The sequence below is a fragment of the Thalassophryne amazonica genome, chromosome 2 (genome assembly GCF_902500255.1).
Source record: "Thalassophryne amazonica chromosome 2, fThaAma1.1, whole genome shotgun sequence".
Taxonomy (NCBI): domain Eukaryota; kingdom Metazoa; phylum Chordata; class Actinopteri; order Batrachoidiformes; family Batrachoididae; genus Thalassophryne; species Thalassophryne amazonica.
The window spans coordinates 64,489,388-64,509,942 of record NC_047104.1 but is presented as its reverse complement, the minus strand read 5'-3'; the positions used below and the strand labels follow the sequence as shown (position 1 = coordinate 64,509,942).

Here is a 20,555-nt window from a genome sequence, read left to right as displayed (position 1 = left end):
CTAAAACAAATACATCAAAATTGTACACATATCAAATTGTGGTATGTGTACAATTGTGACATATTTGTTTTAGTATATTTAGTCATGGACATGAATATTGTTACCTGCTGGACTGTTTCTAATTTTGATTGGTATCAATGGAAAATACTGTCTGTATCTCATATTATTATTATTAAGAATATATGCAGTCAAATTTTTATTGATTTTATCAATTGGAAAAAAAATCATATATAGATTCAGGTATAACTGAAAGATTTGGGCAATAAATTTGATCCTCTTTAGTCAATTTTTGTTATAGTGTTTTTTAGGACATCATATTTATACAAATAAAAAGTGTTCACTATGGTCCATGAAGTATAATAAATATATTAAAAGAAGTGTGACGGTGTATGTTGCACAGGAATAAAAGAATGCGGACTATTGAATAACAAGACATGTATGATTTTTATTTTATCATTGGGCAAAAATGCATCTGTTAGATTTTCAATCTGGATTCAGCCCTGAGGATGGCGCATTGGAGAAAAGCAAAGTTATCTGTAATCATTGCAACACAGAATTTGCGTTTCACCGAAGCTGATCATTCTCAGCATCTATGTGGATGTTAAAATCGCCCACTATAATTATCTTATCTGAGCTAAGCACTAAGTCAGACAAAAGGTCTGAAAATTCAAAGAGAAACTCACAGCAACGACCAGGTGGACGACAGATAACAACAAATAAAACTGGTTTTTGGGACTTCCAATTTGGATGGACAAGACTAAGAGTCAAGCTTTCAAATGAATTAAAGCTCTGTCTGGGTTTTTGATTAATTAATAAGCTGGAGTGGAAGATTGCTGCTAATCCTCCCCCTCGGCCCGTGCTACGAGCATTCTGACAGTTAGTGTGACTCGGGGGTGTTGACTCATTTAAACTAACACATTCATCCTGCTGTAACCAGGTTTCTGTAAGGCAGAATAAATCAATATGTTGATCAATTATTATATCATTTACTAACAGGGACTTAGAAGAGAGAGACCTAATGTTTAATAGACCACATTTAACTGTTTTAGTCTGTGGTGCAGTTGAAGGTGCTATATTATTTTTTCTTTTTGAATTTTTATGCTTAAATAGATTTTTACTGGTTGTTGGTGGTCTGGGAGGAGGCACCGTCTCTACGGGGGTGGGGTATTGGGGGGATGGCAGGGGGAGAGAAGCTGCAGAGAAGTGTGTAAGACTACAACTCTGCTTCCTGGTCCCAACCCTGGATAGTCACGGTTTGGAGGGTTTAATAAAATTGGCCAGATTTCTAGAAATGAGAGCTGCTCCATCCAAAGTGGGATGGATGCCGTCTCTCCTAACAAGACCAGGTTTTCCCCAGAAGCTTTGCCAATTATCTATGAAGCCCACCTCATTTTTTGGACACCACTCAGACAGCCAGCAATTCAAGGAGAACATGCGGCTAAACATGTCACTCCCGGTCCGATTGGGGAGGGGCCCAGAGAAAACTACAGAGTCCGACATTATTTTTGCAAAGTTACACACCGATTCAATGTTAATTTTAGTGACCTCTGATTGGCGTAACCGGGTGTCATTACTGCAGACGTGAATTACAATCTTACCAAATTTACACTTAGCCTTAGCCAGCAGTTTCAAATTTCCTTCAATGTCGCCTGCTCTGGCCCCCGGAAGACAACTGACTATGGTTGCTGGTGTAGCTAACTTCACATTTCTCAAAACAGAGTCGCCAATAACCAGAGTTTGTTCCTCGGCGGGTGTGTCGCCGAGTGAGGAAAAACGGTTAGAGATGTGAACGGGCTGGTGGTGTACAGGGGGCTTCTGTTTAGGGCTACGCTTCCTCCTCACAGTCACCCAGCCAGCCTGCTTTCCCAGCTGCTCGGGATCTGCTGGGGGACAGCTAACGGCGGCTAGGCTACCTTGGTCCGCACGGACTACAGGGGCCTGGCTAGCTGTAGGATTTTCCAAGGTGCGGCGCCGAGTCTCCAATTCGCCCAGCCTGGCCTCCAGAGCTACGAATAAGCTACACTTATTACAAGTACTATTACTGCTAAAGGAGGCCGAGGAATAACTAAACATTTCACACCCAGAGCAGAAAAGTGCGGGAGAGACAGGAGAAGCTGCCATGCTAAACCGGCTAAGAGCTAGTAGCTGCGCTAAGCTTGCGGATTCCTAAAAACAAACAAAGTGAATAATGTGTAAATAATTTTGAGGTGATTCAGCAGAGGGAGTGCTTCAGTTAAGGCACGTGAAGATTACACTGTGAAACAAACCGTTATCTAGATCAATCTAACTACGCAGATTAAACAGCTAACAGATACATCAAAACACTGCTGTGCTCCGGAACAGGAAGTGATACAATACAGCAGTGAGAGCCAACCACCAGTAGAGTATATATATATATATATATATATATATATATATATATATATATATATATATATATATATATATATATATATATATATATATATATATACATATACACACACACTCAACAAAAATATAAATGCAACACTTTTGGTTTTGCTCCCATTTTGTATGAGATGAACTCAAAGATCTAAAACTTTTTCCACATACACAATATCACCATTTCCCTCAAATATTGTTCACAAACCAGTCTAAATCTGTGATAGTGAGCACTTCTCCTTTGCTGAGATAATCCATCCCACCTCACAGGTGTGCCATATCAAGATGCTGATTAGACACCATGATTAGTGCACAGGTGTGCCTTACACTGTCCACAATAAAAGGCCACTCTGAAAGGTGCAGTTTTGTTTTATTGGGGGGGGGGATACCAGTCAGTATCTAGTGTGACCACCATTTGCTTCATGCAGTGCAACACATCTCCTTCGCATAGAGTTGATCAGGTTGTCAATTGTGGCCTGTAGAATCCTCCTCTTCCACTCCTCTTCAATGGCTGTGCGAAGTTGCTGGATATTGGCAGGAACTGGTACACGCTGTCGTATACGCCGGTCCAGAGCATCCCAAACATGCTCAATGGGTGACATGTCCGGTGAGTATGCCGGCCATGCAAGAACTGGAACATTTTCAGCTTCCAAGAAATGTGTACAGATCCTTGCAACATGGGGCCGTGCATTATCCTGCTGCAACATGAGGTGATGTTCTTGGATGTATGGCACAACAATGGGCCTCAGGATCTCGTCACGGTATCTCTGTGCATTCAAAATGCCATCAATAAAACACCTGTGTTCTTCGTCCATAACAGACGCCTGCCCATACCATAACCCCACCGCCACCATGGGCCACTCGATCCACAACAGTGACATCAGAAAACCGCTCACCTACACGACGCCACACACGCTGTCTGCCATCTGCCCTGAACAGTGTGAACCGGGATTCATCCGTGAAGAGAACACCTCTCCAACGTGCCAAACGCCAGCGAATGTGAGCATTTGCCCAGTCAAGTTGGTTACAACAACGAACTGGAGTCAGGTCGAGACCCCGATGAGGACGACGGGCATGCAGATGAGCTTCCCTGAGACGTTTCTGACAGTTTGTGCAGAAATTCTTTGGTTATGCAAACCGATTGTTTCAGCAGCTGTCCGAGTGGCTGGTCTCAGACGATCTTGGAGGTGAACATGTTGGATGTGGAGGTCCTGGGCTGGTGTGGTTACACGTGGTCTGCGGTTGTGAGGCTGGTTGGATGTACTGCCAAATTCTCTGAAACGCATTTGGAGACGGCTTATGGTAGAGAAATGAACATTCAATACACAAGCAACAGCTCTGGTTGACATTCCTGCTGTCAGCATGCCAATTGCACGCTCCCACAAATCTTGCGACATCTGTGGCATTGTGCTGTGTGATAAAATTGCACCTTTCAGAGTGGCCTTTTAGAGTGGCCTCTAAGGCACACCTGTGCACTAATCATGGTGTCTAATCAGCATCTTGATATGGCACACCTGTGAGGTGGGATGGATTATCTCAGCAAAGGAGAAGTGCTCACTATCTCAGATTTAGACTGGTTTGTGAACAATATTTGAGGGAAATGGTGATATTGTGTATGTGGAAAAAGTTTTAGATCTTTGAGTTCATCTCATACAAAATGGGAGCAAAACCAAAAGTGTTGCGTTTATATTTTTGTTGAGTGTATATATACACATGTATACACATATATATATACACACATGTATACACATATGTATATATATATATATACATACATACATACATACATACCTACATATATATAGGGCAGCACGGTGGATTAGTGGTTAGCACTGTTGCCTCACAGCGAGAAGGTCGTGGGTTCAATTCCCGTGGCCTTTCTGTGTAGAGTTTGCATGTTCTCCCCGTGTTTGCGTGAGTTTCCTCCAGGTGCTCTGGTTTCCTCCCACATCCAAAGACATGTGGGTTAGGTGGATTGGTATCTTTAAATTATCTGTAGGTGTGTGTGTGTGTGTAGGTCTGTGTTTGTTTGTCTGTTTGTGGCCCTGCGACAGACTGGCGTCCTGTCCTGGGTGTACACCGCCTTGCGCTGGGATAGGCTCCAGCCCCCCGTGACCCACACATACGTGTGTGTGTGTCAAAGAGCTAGAAGAGAGTGAGAGGACATCCTCAACTGTAGGGATAAGTCACTGATTAAGAATGTTGACTACCTTCACAAATAAGTTCAGGTGACACTTGAAAGCAACCATTCCCAAATTTAAGAATGCAGTGCCCACTATAAAATCTGAAAAACAAGCTGTTAACAAATGGGATAAACACATTAGACTAAGATGAAGTATTTCCATATTTATATTATGTTAAACTTAAATTAAAAATAATTCCCATGCCTTTATTAATTCTGACTATACTGTTAAATCAAGCAAATGTTTTTGGGTAATTTTAAATTTTATTACAAAAATATAATTCATTCAATTCTCTCATGTTCCACCTACAGTAACTTCACATGCATTAAAGCATGAGCTTGTTCAAATAAGGAAAATAACGAGGCATTCAAACAACATCTTCAATTAAAAACAGGCTTCAGTTGAAATGTTTTTTTGTCTTTTTAATCATGACAAAAACCATAACAGCACCAGCACATGGGCACATTTAATGGTGAGAAATCAAATCCTAAAACACCAACTCAATCACAGAAACGTGACTTCTGTGAGCAACCTGCACTTGGACAGACACAGTGACAACACTGTAGCTGGCTCAAAAAAGTTAACTGCTCTAAGCATGGCACTGACTTCTAAATTAATCACTTCCTTCATCACAATGAGAAAGACTGAGGAGACTGTGACAAATGCTGCTTTAACCGAGCCAAGCAGCCAGCGGGACAGCAAAGACAGCAGCTCTCTGTGTGTGAGAGAGAGAGCGAGAGAGAGAGAGAGAGAGAGAGAGAGAGAGAGAGAGAGAGAGAGAGAGAGAGAGTGAGTGAGTGCATGTCATGACTAGCCGTAAGATGAGCAGGTGCAGATCCACAGTTGGAGTTTTCCGTCAGAGACGTCGGTAATACAACCCCTGGCAAAAATTATGGAATCACCGGCCTCGGAGGATGTTCATTCAGTTGTTTAATTTTGTAGAAAAAAAGCAGATCACAGACATGACACAAAACTAAAGTCATTTCAAATGGCAACTTTCTGGCTTTAAGAAACACTATAAGAAATCAAGAAAAAAAGATTGTGGCAGTCAGTAACGGTTACTTTTTTAGACCAAGCAGAGGAAAAAAATATGGAATCACTCAATTCTGAGGAAAAAATTATGGAATCACCCTGTAAATTTTCATCCCCCAAACTAACACCTGCATCAAATCAGATCTGCTCGTTGACATTGACCCTATGTGTCTTTTTGCAAGGAATGTTTTCACAGTTTTTGCTCTATGGCAAGATGCATTATCATCTTGAAAAATGATTTCATCATCCCCAAACATCCTTTCAATTGTCCAAAATATCAACGTAAACTTGTGCATTTATTGATGATGTAATGACAGCCATCTCCCCAGTGCCTTTACCTGACAAGCAGCCCCATATCATCAATGACTGTGGAAATTTACATGTTCTCTTCAGGCAGTCATCTTTATATATCTCATTGGAACGGCACCAAACAAAAGTTCCAGCATCATCACCTTGCCCAATGCAGATTTGAGATTCATCACTGAATATGACTTTCATCCAGTCATCCACAGTCCACGATTGCTTTTCCTTAGCCCATTGTAACCTTGTTTTTTTTCTGTTTAGGTATTAATAATGGCTTTTGTTTAGCTTTTCTGTATGTAAATCCCATTTCCTTTAGGCGGTTTCTTACAGTTCGGTCACAGACGTTGACTCCAGTTTCCTCCCATTCGTTCCTCATTTGTTCTGTTGTGCATTTTTCGATTTTTGAGACATATTGCTTTAAGTTTTCTGTCTTGACGCTTTGATGTCTTCCTTGGTCTACCAGTATGTTTGCCTTTAAAAACCTTCCCATGTTGTTTGTATTTGGTCCAGAGTTTAGACACAGCTGACTGTGAACAACCAACATCTTTTTTTTTTTTTTTTTATATTTATTTCATTCATTTAAAAGAAAAACAGAAAAGCAAAAAAACAAAAGCACCACAATACCAGAATGAAAAGGAGCAGAAAGAAGAACAAGTCTTATGATTTCTGCCCCTTTTAACAATACAATCTTTCAATATACAGCATCATAGTCAACATTATTTAACAGATTGCATTTCTTTAACTTGTTACATACCACTGACCCATTTCATAATTATGACCATTAATAGATTACATCACTGATAGGTTACATTTAAACTTAAGACACTCCAAACATTATTAAGTTTACTTTTTTTTTTTTGACTTTCTTGCAGCCCACTGACTTACTTCATAGTTTCATACTTACTTAATACATCTAATTTAATATGTTTTTTAAATAATTTAAGCGACCTTAATTCTTTAATTTCTTTATTAAGATTGTTCCATAATTTGACATCATTTACTGCAATACTCCTTTCCTTTGGTTCTAAATCTTGGTTTTTTAAAGACTTCTATTCCTTTCAATTTATAACTACTTACTCTTTTATCAAACATATTTTGAATGTTTGTTGGTAAAGTATTTTTATTAACTTGGTACATCGTTTGTAATATTTTCAAATCGACTAAATCATGAAATTTAAGTACCCTATACTTAATAAACAATGGATTAGATGGATCTCTAAAACCACTGTTAAAGCTCTTTTCTGCAAAATAAATAAAGGTTGTATATAGGTTGTATATGTTGATCCACAGATTTCTACACAGTAAGTTAAATATGGGACAATCAATGAATTGTACAATGTTAATAAACCATAACTATTTAATGAATATTTTACTTTATGCAAAACAGCAATGGCTTTCGCTATTTTTCCTTTTATGTAATTTATGTGTGACTTCCATGTAAGATCTTCATCAATCATGACTCCTAAAAATTTCATTTCTTTTACCCTTTGTATATCCATTCCATCTATTTGTAATGACACATTATTTTTTTTCGCTCTATCATTAAACAATATGAAATTTGTCTTATTAATATTTAGTGACAATCTGTTTATATCAAACCAATGTTTAACTTTTTCCAACTCTGTATTTATCACTTGTGCTACTTCCTGTATATCTGATCCAGAGTAAAACAGCGTTGTATCATCAGCAAATAAAATGCTGCCAAGCACATTGGATACATTCACAAAATCATTGATATACAAAATAAACAGTTTGGGTCCAAGTACCGATCCTTGTGGTACTCCATAAATAATGTTACACAATTCTGATTTGGTATTATTTATCTGAACAAACTGTTTTCTATTTTCTAAGTAGCTTTTTACCCACTGATGTGCAACACCTCTTATTCCATATTGTTGTAACTTGTGGAGCAATCTTGAGTGGTCTATAACATCAAAAGCCTTTTTCAGGTCAATAAAAATACTTACAAAATAATCCTTATCTATTGTTGTTGATATTTTCTCTATTAGTTCCATAATTGCCATAGCTGTCGAATGTTTTGTTCTGAATCCATACTGAGCATTATTTAAAATATGATGTTTCTCAATAAATTTATCCAATCTTGTTACAAAAACTTTTTCCATAATTTTAGAAAACTGTGGAAGCAATGATACTGGCCTGTAATTAGAAAAATTATGTTTGTCTCCATTTTTATATAATGGGACTACCTTAGCAATTTTCATTTCATCTGGAAAAACCCCAGTTGACAGAGACAGATTACAAATATAAGTAAATGGTTCAATAACAATTTCTATTATACTTTTTACAGTCACCATGTCTAAATCTTCATGGTCAGTTGATCTTTTGCTTACACAGTTTTTTACAATATTTCTTATTTCATCTTTTTCCACATTGTCCAGGAAAATACTATTGACCGTATTTACCAATGTACATAATTTATCTTCTATTATTGGTTTATTTCCCACCAGACTTGACCCTACATTTGAAAAATAATCATTAAACCCATTTGCAACTTCTTTTATATCATATATCTCTTTATTTTCCTTAAAGTAATTTGGAATAGTTTCTTTCGTTCCATCACTATCAATCACACTTTTTATAATTCCCCATGTTACCCTCATATTATCTTTACTCTTATTTAGTTTTTCACTGTAATAATCTTTTTTTTGTTTCCTAATTATTGTTAATAGTTTATTTTTATATTTTTTGTATTTATGTTCTGATTCCTTTGTTTGCAATTTTAAAAAGCACCTGTATAAACAGTTTTTCTTTGCACAAGCATTTTTTATTCCCTTTGTCAGCCATGGTTTATTTACTCTTTTCTTACTAATTTCAATTAATTTACAATTTTTATTGTATGATTTCATCAATATTTTCATAAAAGAGTTATATGCTACATTAACATCACTGACATAAACTTCTTCCCAGTTTTGATTTTTAAGGTCATATTTTAATGCCAGGCTTTTACTGACTTATCTCTTTTAAAGTTTATATCAGTTTTTTTGTTGTACCTATTTTTAGATTTAAATATTGAAAAAATTGGTAAATGGTCGCTAATATCTGTCATGAAGATCCCATTCTTGATAATTTCATCTGTTCTGTTTGTAAATATATTATCAATTACCGTTGCACTTTGCGATGTAATTCTGGTTGGTTTTGTTATCAAGGGGAATAACCCCAAACTATACATTGAATTCACAAAATCACTTAATCTTTGGCAGCTGGAGCTTTCTATGTTAATATTAAAGTCCCCACACATAAAAGCATTTTGTTTTTAATTTGATGGAATAATTCAATTATTTTATCTGTAAATTTCACAACACAAGAATCTGGTGCTCTGTATACACAACTGATTAAAATATTCTTAGATGTTTCATGTACAAGTTCCACTGTTACAATTTCTATGACATCATTCATAATTGTCATTTCTTCAACAATTGTACACATCAGATCTGTTTTTGTATACAGAGCAATACCACCGCCTTTTTTATATCTTCTGTTTACAAAATACAGCTCATATCCCTCCATTTGAACTTCATCCATGAGATCATCTTTAAGCCAAGATTCAGTGATTGCAACAATACTAAATCTATTTTTAAACTGATTTAAATAATCTTTTATTTGTGACATTTTACAATACAAGCTTCGACTGTTTATATGTATGAGTGACAGGGTATCTTCTGCAATTTTTTCACTATTCAGCTGTTCTACTGTATAATACTCACAACCAAATCGTTTTTAAGTCAAATATACTTTCATCAATATTAGTGTCTATGTCATATATTTTATCCTCTGTTTCCATGTTTGATCTGATTTTTTGTTGGTCCAATTACCAACAGATGTTATATTTGATTGTCTATTCAGGTCTGTATTTCGTAAGGTCCTCCATGTTTTTGATTTGTATACCGTTTGTTCCTTCTTTCACTCTAATCCACACCCTACAATTCCAGACCCATGTAGCAACAATATGTTTCTGTTTTCTTAGTAGTCTTGCTTCCCTAGCAATATCTGCATTTTTTTTTGTTAGATGCTCATTTATATAGACACTCGTTCCTTTCAAATTCTTTGCCTGTCTTAATAACTCATTTTTATATTTTCTGCTTGTAAATCGTATAACAATGTTAGTTTATTTTTTCTATCTTTAGTTGGAATAGTATAACAGTCTGATAGTGTCTTGATGGATGACAACACCTTTTTGATATAAAAAGTTTGTAACTTGTTCCAATGATTGTCTTTCTTCAGGTTTTGCAACATTGCGTGATGATTTACCCTCTTTTAAGAGTTTGATAATCCTCTCCTTTGTTTCAATTGACATCTCTCGTGTTGGAGCCATGATTCATGTCAGTCCACTTGGTGCAACAGCTCTCCAAGGTGTGATCACTCCTTTTTAGATGCGGACTAACGAGCAGATCTGATATGATGCAGGTGTTAGTTTTGGGGATGAAAATTTACAGGGTGATTCCATAATTTTTTCCTCAGAATTGAGTGAGTCCATATTTTTTTTCCCTCTGCTTGGTCTAAAAAAGTAACCATTACTGACTGCCACAATTATTTTCCTGATTTCTTATAGTGTTTCTTAAAGCCAGAAAGTTGCCATTTGAAATGACTTTAGTTTTGTGTCATGTCTGTGATCTGCTTTTTTTAAACAACTGAATGAACATCCTCCGAGGCCGGTGATTCCATAATTTTTGCCAGGGGTTGTACCCCTATCCTTCCTGTTTCATTTCGAATAGCAAATCAGGGTGCGTTTTGAAGCATAACAGTAACTTCTTGATCCAAATCATTATGCGGTCACTTCCGGGTGTTCTTAAGGCTACAAGCACCTGGAAGTGACCACGTAAGCTCAAACATCTGTAACTGGGCTAGTCCTAGTGAGCACAGCATGAACTTGTTTGATTGTGTTCCAATGGAGTAAAAATTTGAAGCAAAAGCAACGTTTATGTGGCTGTGATTTCTCCAATCACAGCCACATAACCCCATAACTTCTTCTGGGTTGTCTGGGTGTCTTGGTGGCTTTCCTCACTCTTCTACTTCTTGCACAGTCACTCAGTTTTTGAGAACTGTTTACTCCATGCAGATTTACCACAGAGTGCCATATTGTTTTTCTTTCTTTGTAATTGATGTAAATAAAGTCCGAAACATATTCAGTAGCAGCTTTACCATCAGAGAGCCTCATCCACAACTACCACAAAAGACTCCAAGCTGCCGTTGATGTTAAAGAGGCAATACACAATATTAAGAACAGGGGTATGTAAACGTTTGATCAGGTTCATTTGGGTAGTTCTCTTGTCATTTTGATTTAAAAAGAGGTAACAGCTGTTTGACAATGAATGGCTTGACCCAACCACTAACCATGAGTGAAAAAAAAAAGTTGTGTGTCATAATATATATATATATATATATATATATATATATATATATATATATATATATATATATAATCTCGAAAAAGGGGCAAAATCAGATGGCACTTGACTGTGCAAATGTTCAGGCAGACTTTAGTTCCATCTTTGGTCCATTGAGGTTCAGTTGCAGTTTGTGCAGCAGTTTAAATATGGTTCTTGTTTCAGCAAATCAATAAGGAAATGGACAATTAACTGTTAATTGTTTACGTTAGACTGGACCAGAGTCCAGCTGCTCAAGCTTTGTGCTACAGAGTCACGGCAGCTAAATTAATATGAAATGACCTCACAGTGACTTTTGTATCAACTGCAGACTTTGGAAAACTGTTCTGGCTGTGAGTATTTGCTGCATCATATTACAGTTGTGTTTGTGTGCCTGTGAAAACATACATGCATGACTTACTCAGCTTTAGAGCCTTAAATTCAGGCAGATGGGATGATGCACAGAGCTGATAGAAAATATGGTAATTCCTCTCCTCTTCTGCCTGGGGACAAAAAGTCAAACTAGTCACACTGTGACAGAAATGTCCACAACACACATCTCACAGATAATAGACTACAACCAATATAAGATTAATGGAGGTAGTACACATAAAATTATGTAAGTAGCTCCAAAAGGAGCTGCATATTCAGCTCTTAAATTTGGGTTCTGAAAAATATAGTTGAGGACCTGTGAGTCTAATACTTCAGACCATGTTGGCAACTTTTAACATGCACAATAACCATAACACAATAAAAACAGCAGTATCACGTTGCTTGTGAAGCCTTGTTGCTAATCGTAGTTTCATTTGCAATTTTGCCACTGGTAGTAATGACCTGATAGTGCAGCAGTTTGTAAGAGACTACAAACGCAATGCCACAGTTTTGCTGTTGGGTTTTGTCCACCCCACCCCCCAACTTTTTTTTTTTTTGCATAAGAACCGCAGAACAGGTCCACATTACAATGATGGGCCACTCCTCAAAGTACAGAAGGAAGACCCATCAGCAGCGTAATAAGTTGTATTACTATATGGCTATGACAGAACATGTGCTCTGATTGGCTGATTTCCGGTCCGATTATTTTCCCTTATCAGACCGTTACCATGACAATCGGGCAGGATCGTATATCGGATTTATGATACGATACGTTATACTTTATTGTCCCTTCCGGGAAATTTGTCTTGGACTCCAAGAGCTGCACAAATAAATCTGCCATGGCATAATTACATAGCTCATGCATATTGCACATAACTTAATACAGACACCAATATTGCACATACCCCTTTTGCTCAACAGTCTTGCACAGATAAATCATGCATATTGCACATATCCCTAATACACATACCCCTACTGCACAGCTGTCTCACATATGGTTAAAAGGAAAATGCTGACAATATAGTGAATGACAATGAATAAATAACACTCAATAACAATGCCACCATGACATTAATGTACAATCCTACTATCTATCCCAGGAAGCATTATTTAAAACTCTAATTGACGTGGGCACAAATGAGATTTTAAAATGATTCAGTCGGCACTGAGGGACTCTGTATCACCTACCAGACGGTAGGAGTTCATACTGAGAATAGAGGATGTGGGAAGGATCTGACAAAGCTCGCTGTGCTTGTTTGAGAACAGAATGGACTGCAGGGAAGAATTTTCAGTCTTCCCTACAACTTTCATGGCAGTCTTCACCAGATGAGCAAGCTTAGATTTTAACTGGACAGAGAGATTACCGTACCAAGATGACATCCCATACCGGATAATGCTTTCCAAAACAGCCTGATAAAACAGAAACAAGATGTTCCGATCAACCCCGAACACCCTGAGTCTGCACAGAAAATATAGCATCTGCTGTAAACAGGAACATAAATTACTGACATGTTTCCCAGCTAAACTGGTTATCTAAGAAAATTCCTACATACCTGTAAAAGCTGACCTGTTTGATTTCTTTATCATGGATTACCAGAGGGGTATGATCAGCAATAGAGCGAGGGTCAATTGTCATCTCCTCAGTTTTCTTTACATTTATGGTAAGAAAGTTAGCATCACACCAGTGGACAAAAGACTGCACCTCCTTAAACTACAGTGATGGATCTGTGTCTTTGTGAAGTAGACTGAGGATGGCAGTGTCATCAGAAAACTTAAAAACATGGTTTCCATGAAAGTAGCTAATGCAATCATTAGTATAAAGAGTACAAAGAACAGGCGAACTGACACAGCCCTGAGGTACGCCTGTACTGATGTTTTTTGGATTAGAAATGGCGTTAACTCTGATATTTTGAATTCTGTCTGATAAAAAAGAATAAAACCATTTCATAATTACAGGGCTTACTGACAGGTGAATTAGTTTTTGGATCAGTAAATGAGGCTGTAATGTGTTAAAAGCAGAACTAAAATCAATAAATAAAAGACATGCGTAAGTCTTTAGGTCTTCAAGGTGTTTTAGTGACAGGTGAGTGATGCCATTAATGGCATCGTCTGTGCCCCGCCCTCTCCTATAAGCAAACTGTAGAGGATCTACATCAGAATTTATCTCTGACTTTAAAATAGACACCATAAATTTTTCTAAGCATTTCACAACAACAGAAGTTAAAGCTACAGGTCTAAAATCATTGTTAACTGTTGGCCAGGGTTTTTTGGTGAATGGAAAAATAATTGATTTTTTCCAGAGTAAAGGAACTGTGTGATGGTCTACAGAATGCTGGCAGACCAGGCACCAGGCTGGTGTGAGCTCCTCTGACAAAGTCTTTAAAAGAAAAGATGAGATGCCATCTGGGCCAGCAGACTTATTTTTCTGAACCCCACTAAAAAGTGACTTGATTTTTCCTGTATCAACTACTAACCTTGTGTGCAAATCAGTTGGTATAATGGAATTTAAAATATTAGCACAATACAAAGAAAAATCCTGAGTCTCAGATCTCAAATAAAAGTCATTGAGCTCATTCGTTTTTTTCTGATCATCATCTATTACAAAGCTTTTCCTTTTTATTGTCATGTTAGCTGCCACTTTCATTGAATCCCAAAGTTTTTCAGAGTCCATTGAGGCAAAATTCTGCACGATGTTGTCCTTGTGCCTCTTCCTTGCATACCTTAGCATCCGATTCAGTTGTTTTTGCACAGTTTTTAATGCCATCCGGTCATGATTCTTAAAAGCCATTTTCTGGGTTGATACAGTCTTTAACTTCTTTGGTTATGTAAGGCTTGTTGTTTGGATACACAGTAATATCCTTTTTGGTAACCACACAGTCAGTGCAAAACTGTATGTAGTCTGTTATAGTATCTGTAGCCTCATCAATGTCCAGTGTATGAAAAATGTCCCAATCTGTACAGAGGAAAGAAGCCTTTAAAGCCTCTATGTTATCGCTAGACCAAACAGACACTGTCTTGATCTGTGGCTTGCTGCTCTCTGATTTGCATGAAATAAAGCAAAACAAAAAGTAAACAAAGAAATTATGAGCGACTAAGATGACCATTCTCCAAGCAAATTTTATTACACTACCGAGTTTGAATTGGAGGAATTAACAGTAAACAAGCTCGAAGTGGACATGCAAAATGAAGACCAACAAGATGAAAACACAGCCATTCATACTGTAGAGACAAACTCGGAGAGTCCAGAACACGTCAACTCCATGACACTAGACCCTCCCAAGGGTCCACCTATTTCTTCCCCTCTCTCTCTTGTTCTCTCTCATTCACTTTGATTTTCTCTTTCTTTTTGGCTGCTACTTTGGAGTCTCAACAGTTCATCATCTGCCTCCACCTTACCCAAACTAGAATAATTTTTTTTTAAATCATCAGCATATTACACAGGGCAGACTCAAAGTACAGTATTTGGCAATGAGTGAGTGTGTTGTGTACAGGTCTGTGATATATGCACTTCCTCATACAACCCCAATTCCAATGAAGTTGGACTATTGTGTAAAATGTAAATAAAAACAGAATACAATGATTTGCAAATCCTCTTCAACCTATATTCAATTGAATACATCACAAAGAGAAGATATTTAATGTTCAAAACTGATAAACTTTGTTTTTGTGCAAATATATGCTCATTTTGAAATGGATGCCTGCAACACATTTCAAAAAAGCTGGGACAGTGGTATGTTTACCACTGTGTTACTTCACCTTTCCTTCTAACACTCAATAAGCGTTTGGGAACTGAGAACTGTTGAAGCTTTGTTGGTGGAATTCTTTCCCATTCTTTGTGGACTCATCAAACCACAGCACACTTTTCCACTTTGCGTCAGTCCATTTCAAATGAGCTCGGGCCCAGAGAAGGCGGCGGCGTTTGTGGATGTTGTTGATATATGGCTTTCGCTTTGCATGGTTGCACTTGTAGATGTAGCGAGAAACTGTATTAACTAACAATGGTTTTCTGAAGTGTTCCTGAGCCCACGTGGTAAGATACTTTACATAATGATGTCTGTTTTTAATGCAGTGCCGCCTGAGGGATCAAAGGTCACGAGCATTCAATGTTGGTTTTTCGGCCTTGCCGCTTACGTGTAGAAAGTTCTGCAGATTGTCTGAATCTTCTCATTACATTGTGGACTGTAGATGATGGAATCCCTAAATTCCTTGCAATTGAACGTTGAGAAACATTGTTCTTAAACTGTTGGACTATTTTTTCATGCAGTTGTTCACAAAGTGGTGATCCTCGCCTCATCTTTGCTTGTGAATGGCTGATCCTTTTGGGGATGCTCCTTTTATACCCAATCAAGACACTCACCTGTTTCCAGTTAACCTATTCACCTGTGAAATGTTCCAAACAGGTGTTATTTGAGTATTCATCAACTTTCCCAGCCTTTTGTTGCCACTGTCCCAGCTTTTTTGAAATGTGTTGCAGGCATCCTTTTCAAAATGAGCAAATATTTGTACAAAAACAATAAAGTTTATCAGTATGAACATTAAATATCTTGTAAAACAAAAAAGGAGAGTTCTCCGTGCTTCTGTATAGCAAAAACAATTATGGTGCAACCAGATAGGACTGACTTGTAAAAGAGAAAAACAGCTGGTGCAACACAGAAATAAGTGCTGGAAAATTTTAATAAGGTGCTGAAAACATGCAAAAGAGACTAACATTTCGATGTGAAAGTCACATCTTCATCAGAGTCCGTAAAAATATCTTGTCTTTGTGGTGTATTCAATTGAATATAGGCTGAAGAGGATTTGCAAATCATTGTACTGTGTTTTTATTTACATTTTAAACAACGTCCAAACTTCACTGGAATTGGGTTGTAAAACAAAGGCAGAGAACTCATCACAGACGTTTCAAGCATGCTACAAGGCAATTATAACATGCACACTGGAATACATTGCTATGAGGAACTGACACCAACAGTGTTCGGCAGCTGGCAACAACCTTGTGATTAACGTGCAAATAGTTTACAGTCAAACTTTTTTTTTTTTTTACATTTCCAAAACATTGTGATAACCCTGCACCCGTTGCAAAATGAATACCTGCAATGCACAACTGTATGTGTGTTAAGGTGATCACAAACAAGGTTTTTGTTGCAAGTGTGAGAGGGGTTATACATAAACCCCTCTTCTAAACAATCAAAATGAGTCATACTAAGCAATATTTTACTAGTATTACGAAGCATTACATCAGCATATAGTGCAACAGTATACAGCAGCTTAAAAATCTTATGCGAGTTTATAAATGAAAAATCTTGTTTTGTCTGTTTAAGAGATTGTGTCTTACATTAAGGGCAGATAACATTTTCTGACTAGGAATGAGAAATAAACTTGATTTGATTTTGTGTTTTTGCAGTGCATACAGCTGGTGATGAGGTGAGTTTTGGACAAATTGCAATTCAGGAGAACATTATTTTCTATGGTTTATTTAGATAGTGAAACAGATATAATATAGGAGGCATATGTAGCCCACAAAATAAGATAACTTTAATAAATCTGCTCAGTGATTGCAGACAGTGTGATCTCTATGTCTTAATACAGGGCTGGAAACTAAATGTCAAGGCCTCAGGTTGTAAAGTGCCCCACCTGTGACCTACTACACCCACACACAGAATGCAAACACAGACAAAAGGGTGCTCCAGGACCAAAGAATGTGAATAGTGTGAAGGAAAAAAGTTATCATGTTTTTTCAATCAACATCCTCATTCCAACAGTAGTGTGCATGTGTACATGTAGAAATGGAGTGTCCAAGAGGCTGCCCTACTGGCTCATAAATACACACTTCTGTTGTGTTTTCAACAGGTGAATGAAAAGTTGTTGGACTACTGCCCTGTCATGGATTGTCTGCAACATACCCTTTGAACACAAGGTTGATAATAAGCACACTTGGTACCAGAGTACCCAAGGTCAAAGGTGGACTGATTTTTTAATTGTGTCATTAGACCTGCGAGCGTGCATCTTGAGATACTTGGGTCTCTACAAAAAATATGCATGGATGGATATCTGGGACAGTACCTGTACAAGTATCCCACATCAATAACATTATCCGGTCTGCATACTTCCATTTACGTAACATCAACCGCCTCTGTCCCTCCCTCACGCCCCATAGCACTACTGTAATTCCCTTCTCTTTGGTGTCCCTCACAACAACTTCACTGGCTCCCGATTCGGCTCAGCACTGAATTCAAAATTCTCTTGTAAACATTCAAGACGATCCACAACCTTGTACCCTCATATCTGTCTGACCTCATCCGTGTGACCACTCCCTCTCGCACTCTCAGATCTTCCTCCTCCACTTACTTGACTGTCCACCCCTGCCCACCTCACCACTATGGGGGCAAAGCATTCAGCTGGTCTGCTCCCTAGTTCTGGAACTCATTACCACCTGTGCTCAAAAATATAAACTCTTCAAATACAAACTCAAAACTCATCTGTTTAAGACTGCTTTCACTAGCTGACAAGTTGCAGTGTCTAATTTTAATCTTTAATTTCCTATCTACTTAAATTTGTTTTTAATTGTTGTTTTACTTGTTTTTATTCCTCTGTGGTGTCCTTGGAGGCTGAGAAATCCAAATCAAATCAATCAAATCAATTTTATTTATATATTGTAAGGCAAAAGCCATATAATAATTACAGAAAAACCCCAACGGTCAAAACGACCCCCTGTGAGCAAGCACTTGGTGACAGTGGGAAGGAAAAACTCCCTTTTAACAGGAAGTAACCTCCAGCAGAACCAGGCTCAGGGAGGGGCAGTCTTCTGCTGGGACTGGTTGGGGCTGAGGGGAGAGAATCAGGAAAAAGACATGCTGTGGAAGACAGCAGAGATCAATCACTAATGATTAAATGCAGAGTGGTGCATACATAGCAAAAAGAGAAAGAAACACTCAGTGCATCATGGGAACCCCCCAGCAGTCTAAATCTATAGCAGCATAACTAAGGGATGGTTCAGGGTCACCTGATCCAGCCCTAACTATAAGCTTTAGCAAAAAGGAAAGTTTTAAGCCTAATCTTAAAAGTAGAGAGGGTGTCTGTCTCCCTGATCCGAATTGGGAGCTGGTTCCACAGGAGAGGAGCCTGAAAGCTGAAGGCTCTGCCTCCCATTCTACTCTTAAAAACCCTAGGAACTACAAGTAAGCCTACAGTCTGAGAGCAAAGTGCTCTATTGGGGTGATATGGTACTATGAGGTCCCTAAGATAAGATGAGACCTGATTATTCAAAACCTTATAAGTAAGAAGAAGAATTTTAAATTCTATTCTAGAATTAACAGGAAGCCAGTGAAGAGAGGCCAATATGGGTGAAATATGTGCTCTCCTTCTAGTCCCCGTCAGTACTCTAGCTGCAGCATTTTGAATTAACTGAAGGCTTTTCAGGGACCTTTTAGCACAACCTGATAATAATGAATTACAATAGTCCAGCCTAGAGGAAATAAATGCATGAATTAGTTTTTCAGCATCACTCTGAGACAAGACCTTTCTAATTTTAGAGATGCAAATGCAAAAAAGCTTAATATGCGCATTGAAGGACATATCCTGATCAAAAATGACTCCAAGATTTCTCACAGTATTACTAGAGGTTAGGGTAATGCCATCCAGAGTAAGGATCTGGTTAGACACCATGTTTCTAAGATTTGTGGGGCCAAGTACAATAACGTCAGTTTTATCTGAATTTAAAAGCAGGAAATTAGAGGTCATCCATGTCTTTATGTCTGTAAGACATTCCTGCTGTTTAACTAATTGGTGTGTGTCCTCTGGCTTCATGGATAGATAAAGCTGGGTATCAATGAAAATGTAAGCAATGCTTTCTAATAATACTGCCTAAGGGAAGCATGTATAAAGTGAATAAAATTGGTCCTAGCACAGAACCTTGTGGAACTCCATAATTAACCTTAGTCTGTGAAGAAGACTCCCCATTTACATGAACAAACTGTAATCTATTAGATAAATATGATTCAAACCACAGCAGCGCAGTGCCTTTAATACCTATGGCATGCTCTAATCTCTGTAAGAAAATTTTATGGTCAACAGTATCAAAAGCAGCACTGAGGTCTAACAGGACAAGCACAGAGATGAGTCCACTGTCTGAGGCCATAAGAAGATCATTTGTAACCTTCACTAATGCTGTTTCTGTACTATGATGAATTCTAAAACCTGACTGAAACTCTTCAAATAGACCATTCCTCTGCAGATGATCAGTTAGCTGTTTTACAACTACCTTTTCAAGAATTTTTGAGAGAGAAGGAAGGTTGGAGATTGGCCTATAATTAGCTAAGATAGCTGGGTCAAGTGATGGCTTTTTAAGTAATGGTTTAATTACTGCCACCTTAAAAGCCTGTGGTACATAGCCAACTAATAAAGATAGAATGATCATATTTAAGATCGAAGCATTAATTAATGGTAGGGCTTCCTTGAGCACCCTGGTAGGAATGGGATCTAATAGACATGTTGATGGTTTGGAGGAAGTAACTAATGAAAATAACTCAGACAGAACAATCGGAGAGAAAGAGTCTAACCAAATACCAGCATTACTGAAGGCAGCCAAAGATAACGATATGTCTTTGGGATGGTTATGAGTAATTTTTTCTCTAATAGTTAAAATTTTATTAGCAAAGAAAGTCATGAAGTCATTACTACTCGGGTCAATAGAGCTCTGACTCTGTCAACCTGGCTACAGTGCTGAAAAGAAACCTGGGGTTGTTTTTATTTTCTTCAATTAGTGATGAGTAGTAAGATGTCCTAGCTTTACGGAGGGCTTTTTTTTTTATAGAGCAACAGACTCTTTTTCCAGGCTAAGTGAAGATCTTCTAAATTACTGAGATGCCATTTCCTCTCCAAC

The 20,555-nt window shown here is 37.8% G+C and overlaps 1 protein-coding gene across 3 annotated transcripts in view; it reads right to left on the bottom strand.

Annotated features, from left to right (window-relative positions):
* Positions 1 to 20,555, bottom strand: part of myo5aa (myosin VAa) — a 208,208-nt gene that overhangs the window by 106,773 nt on the left and 80,880 nt on the right. For all 3 annotated transcript variants that reach the window (XM_034186870.1, XM_034186852.1, XM_034186861.1), the window contains exon 7: positions 11,727 to 11,808. In XM_034186870.1, coding sequence (XP_034042761.1) covers positions 11,727 to 11,808 — 82 coding nt within the window. The remainder of the gene's footprint in view (positions 1 to 11,726; positions 11,809 to 20,555) is intronic.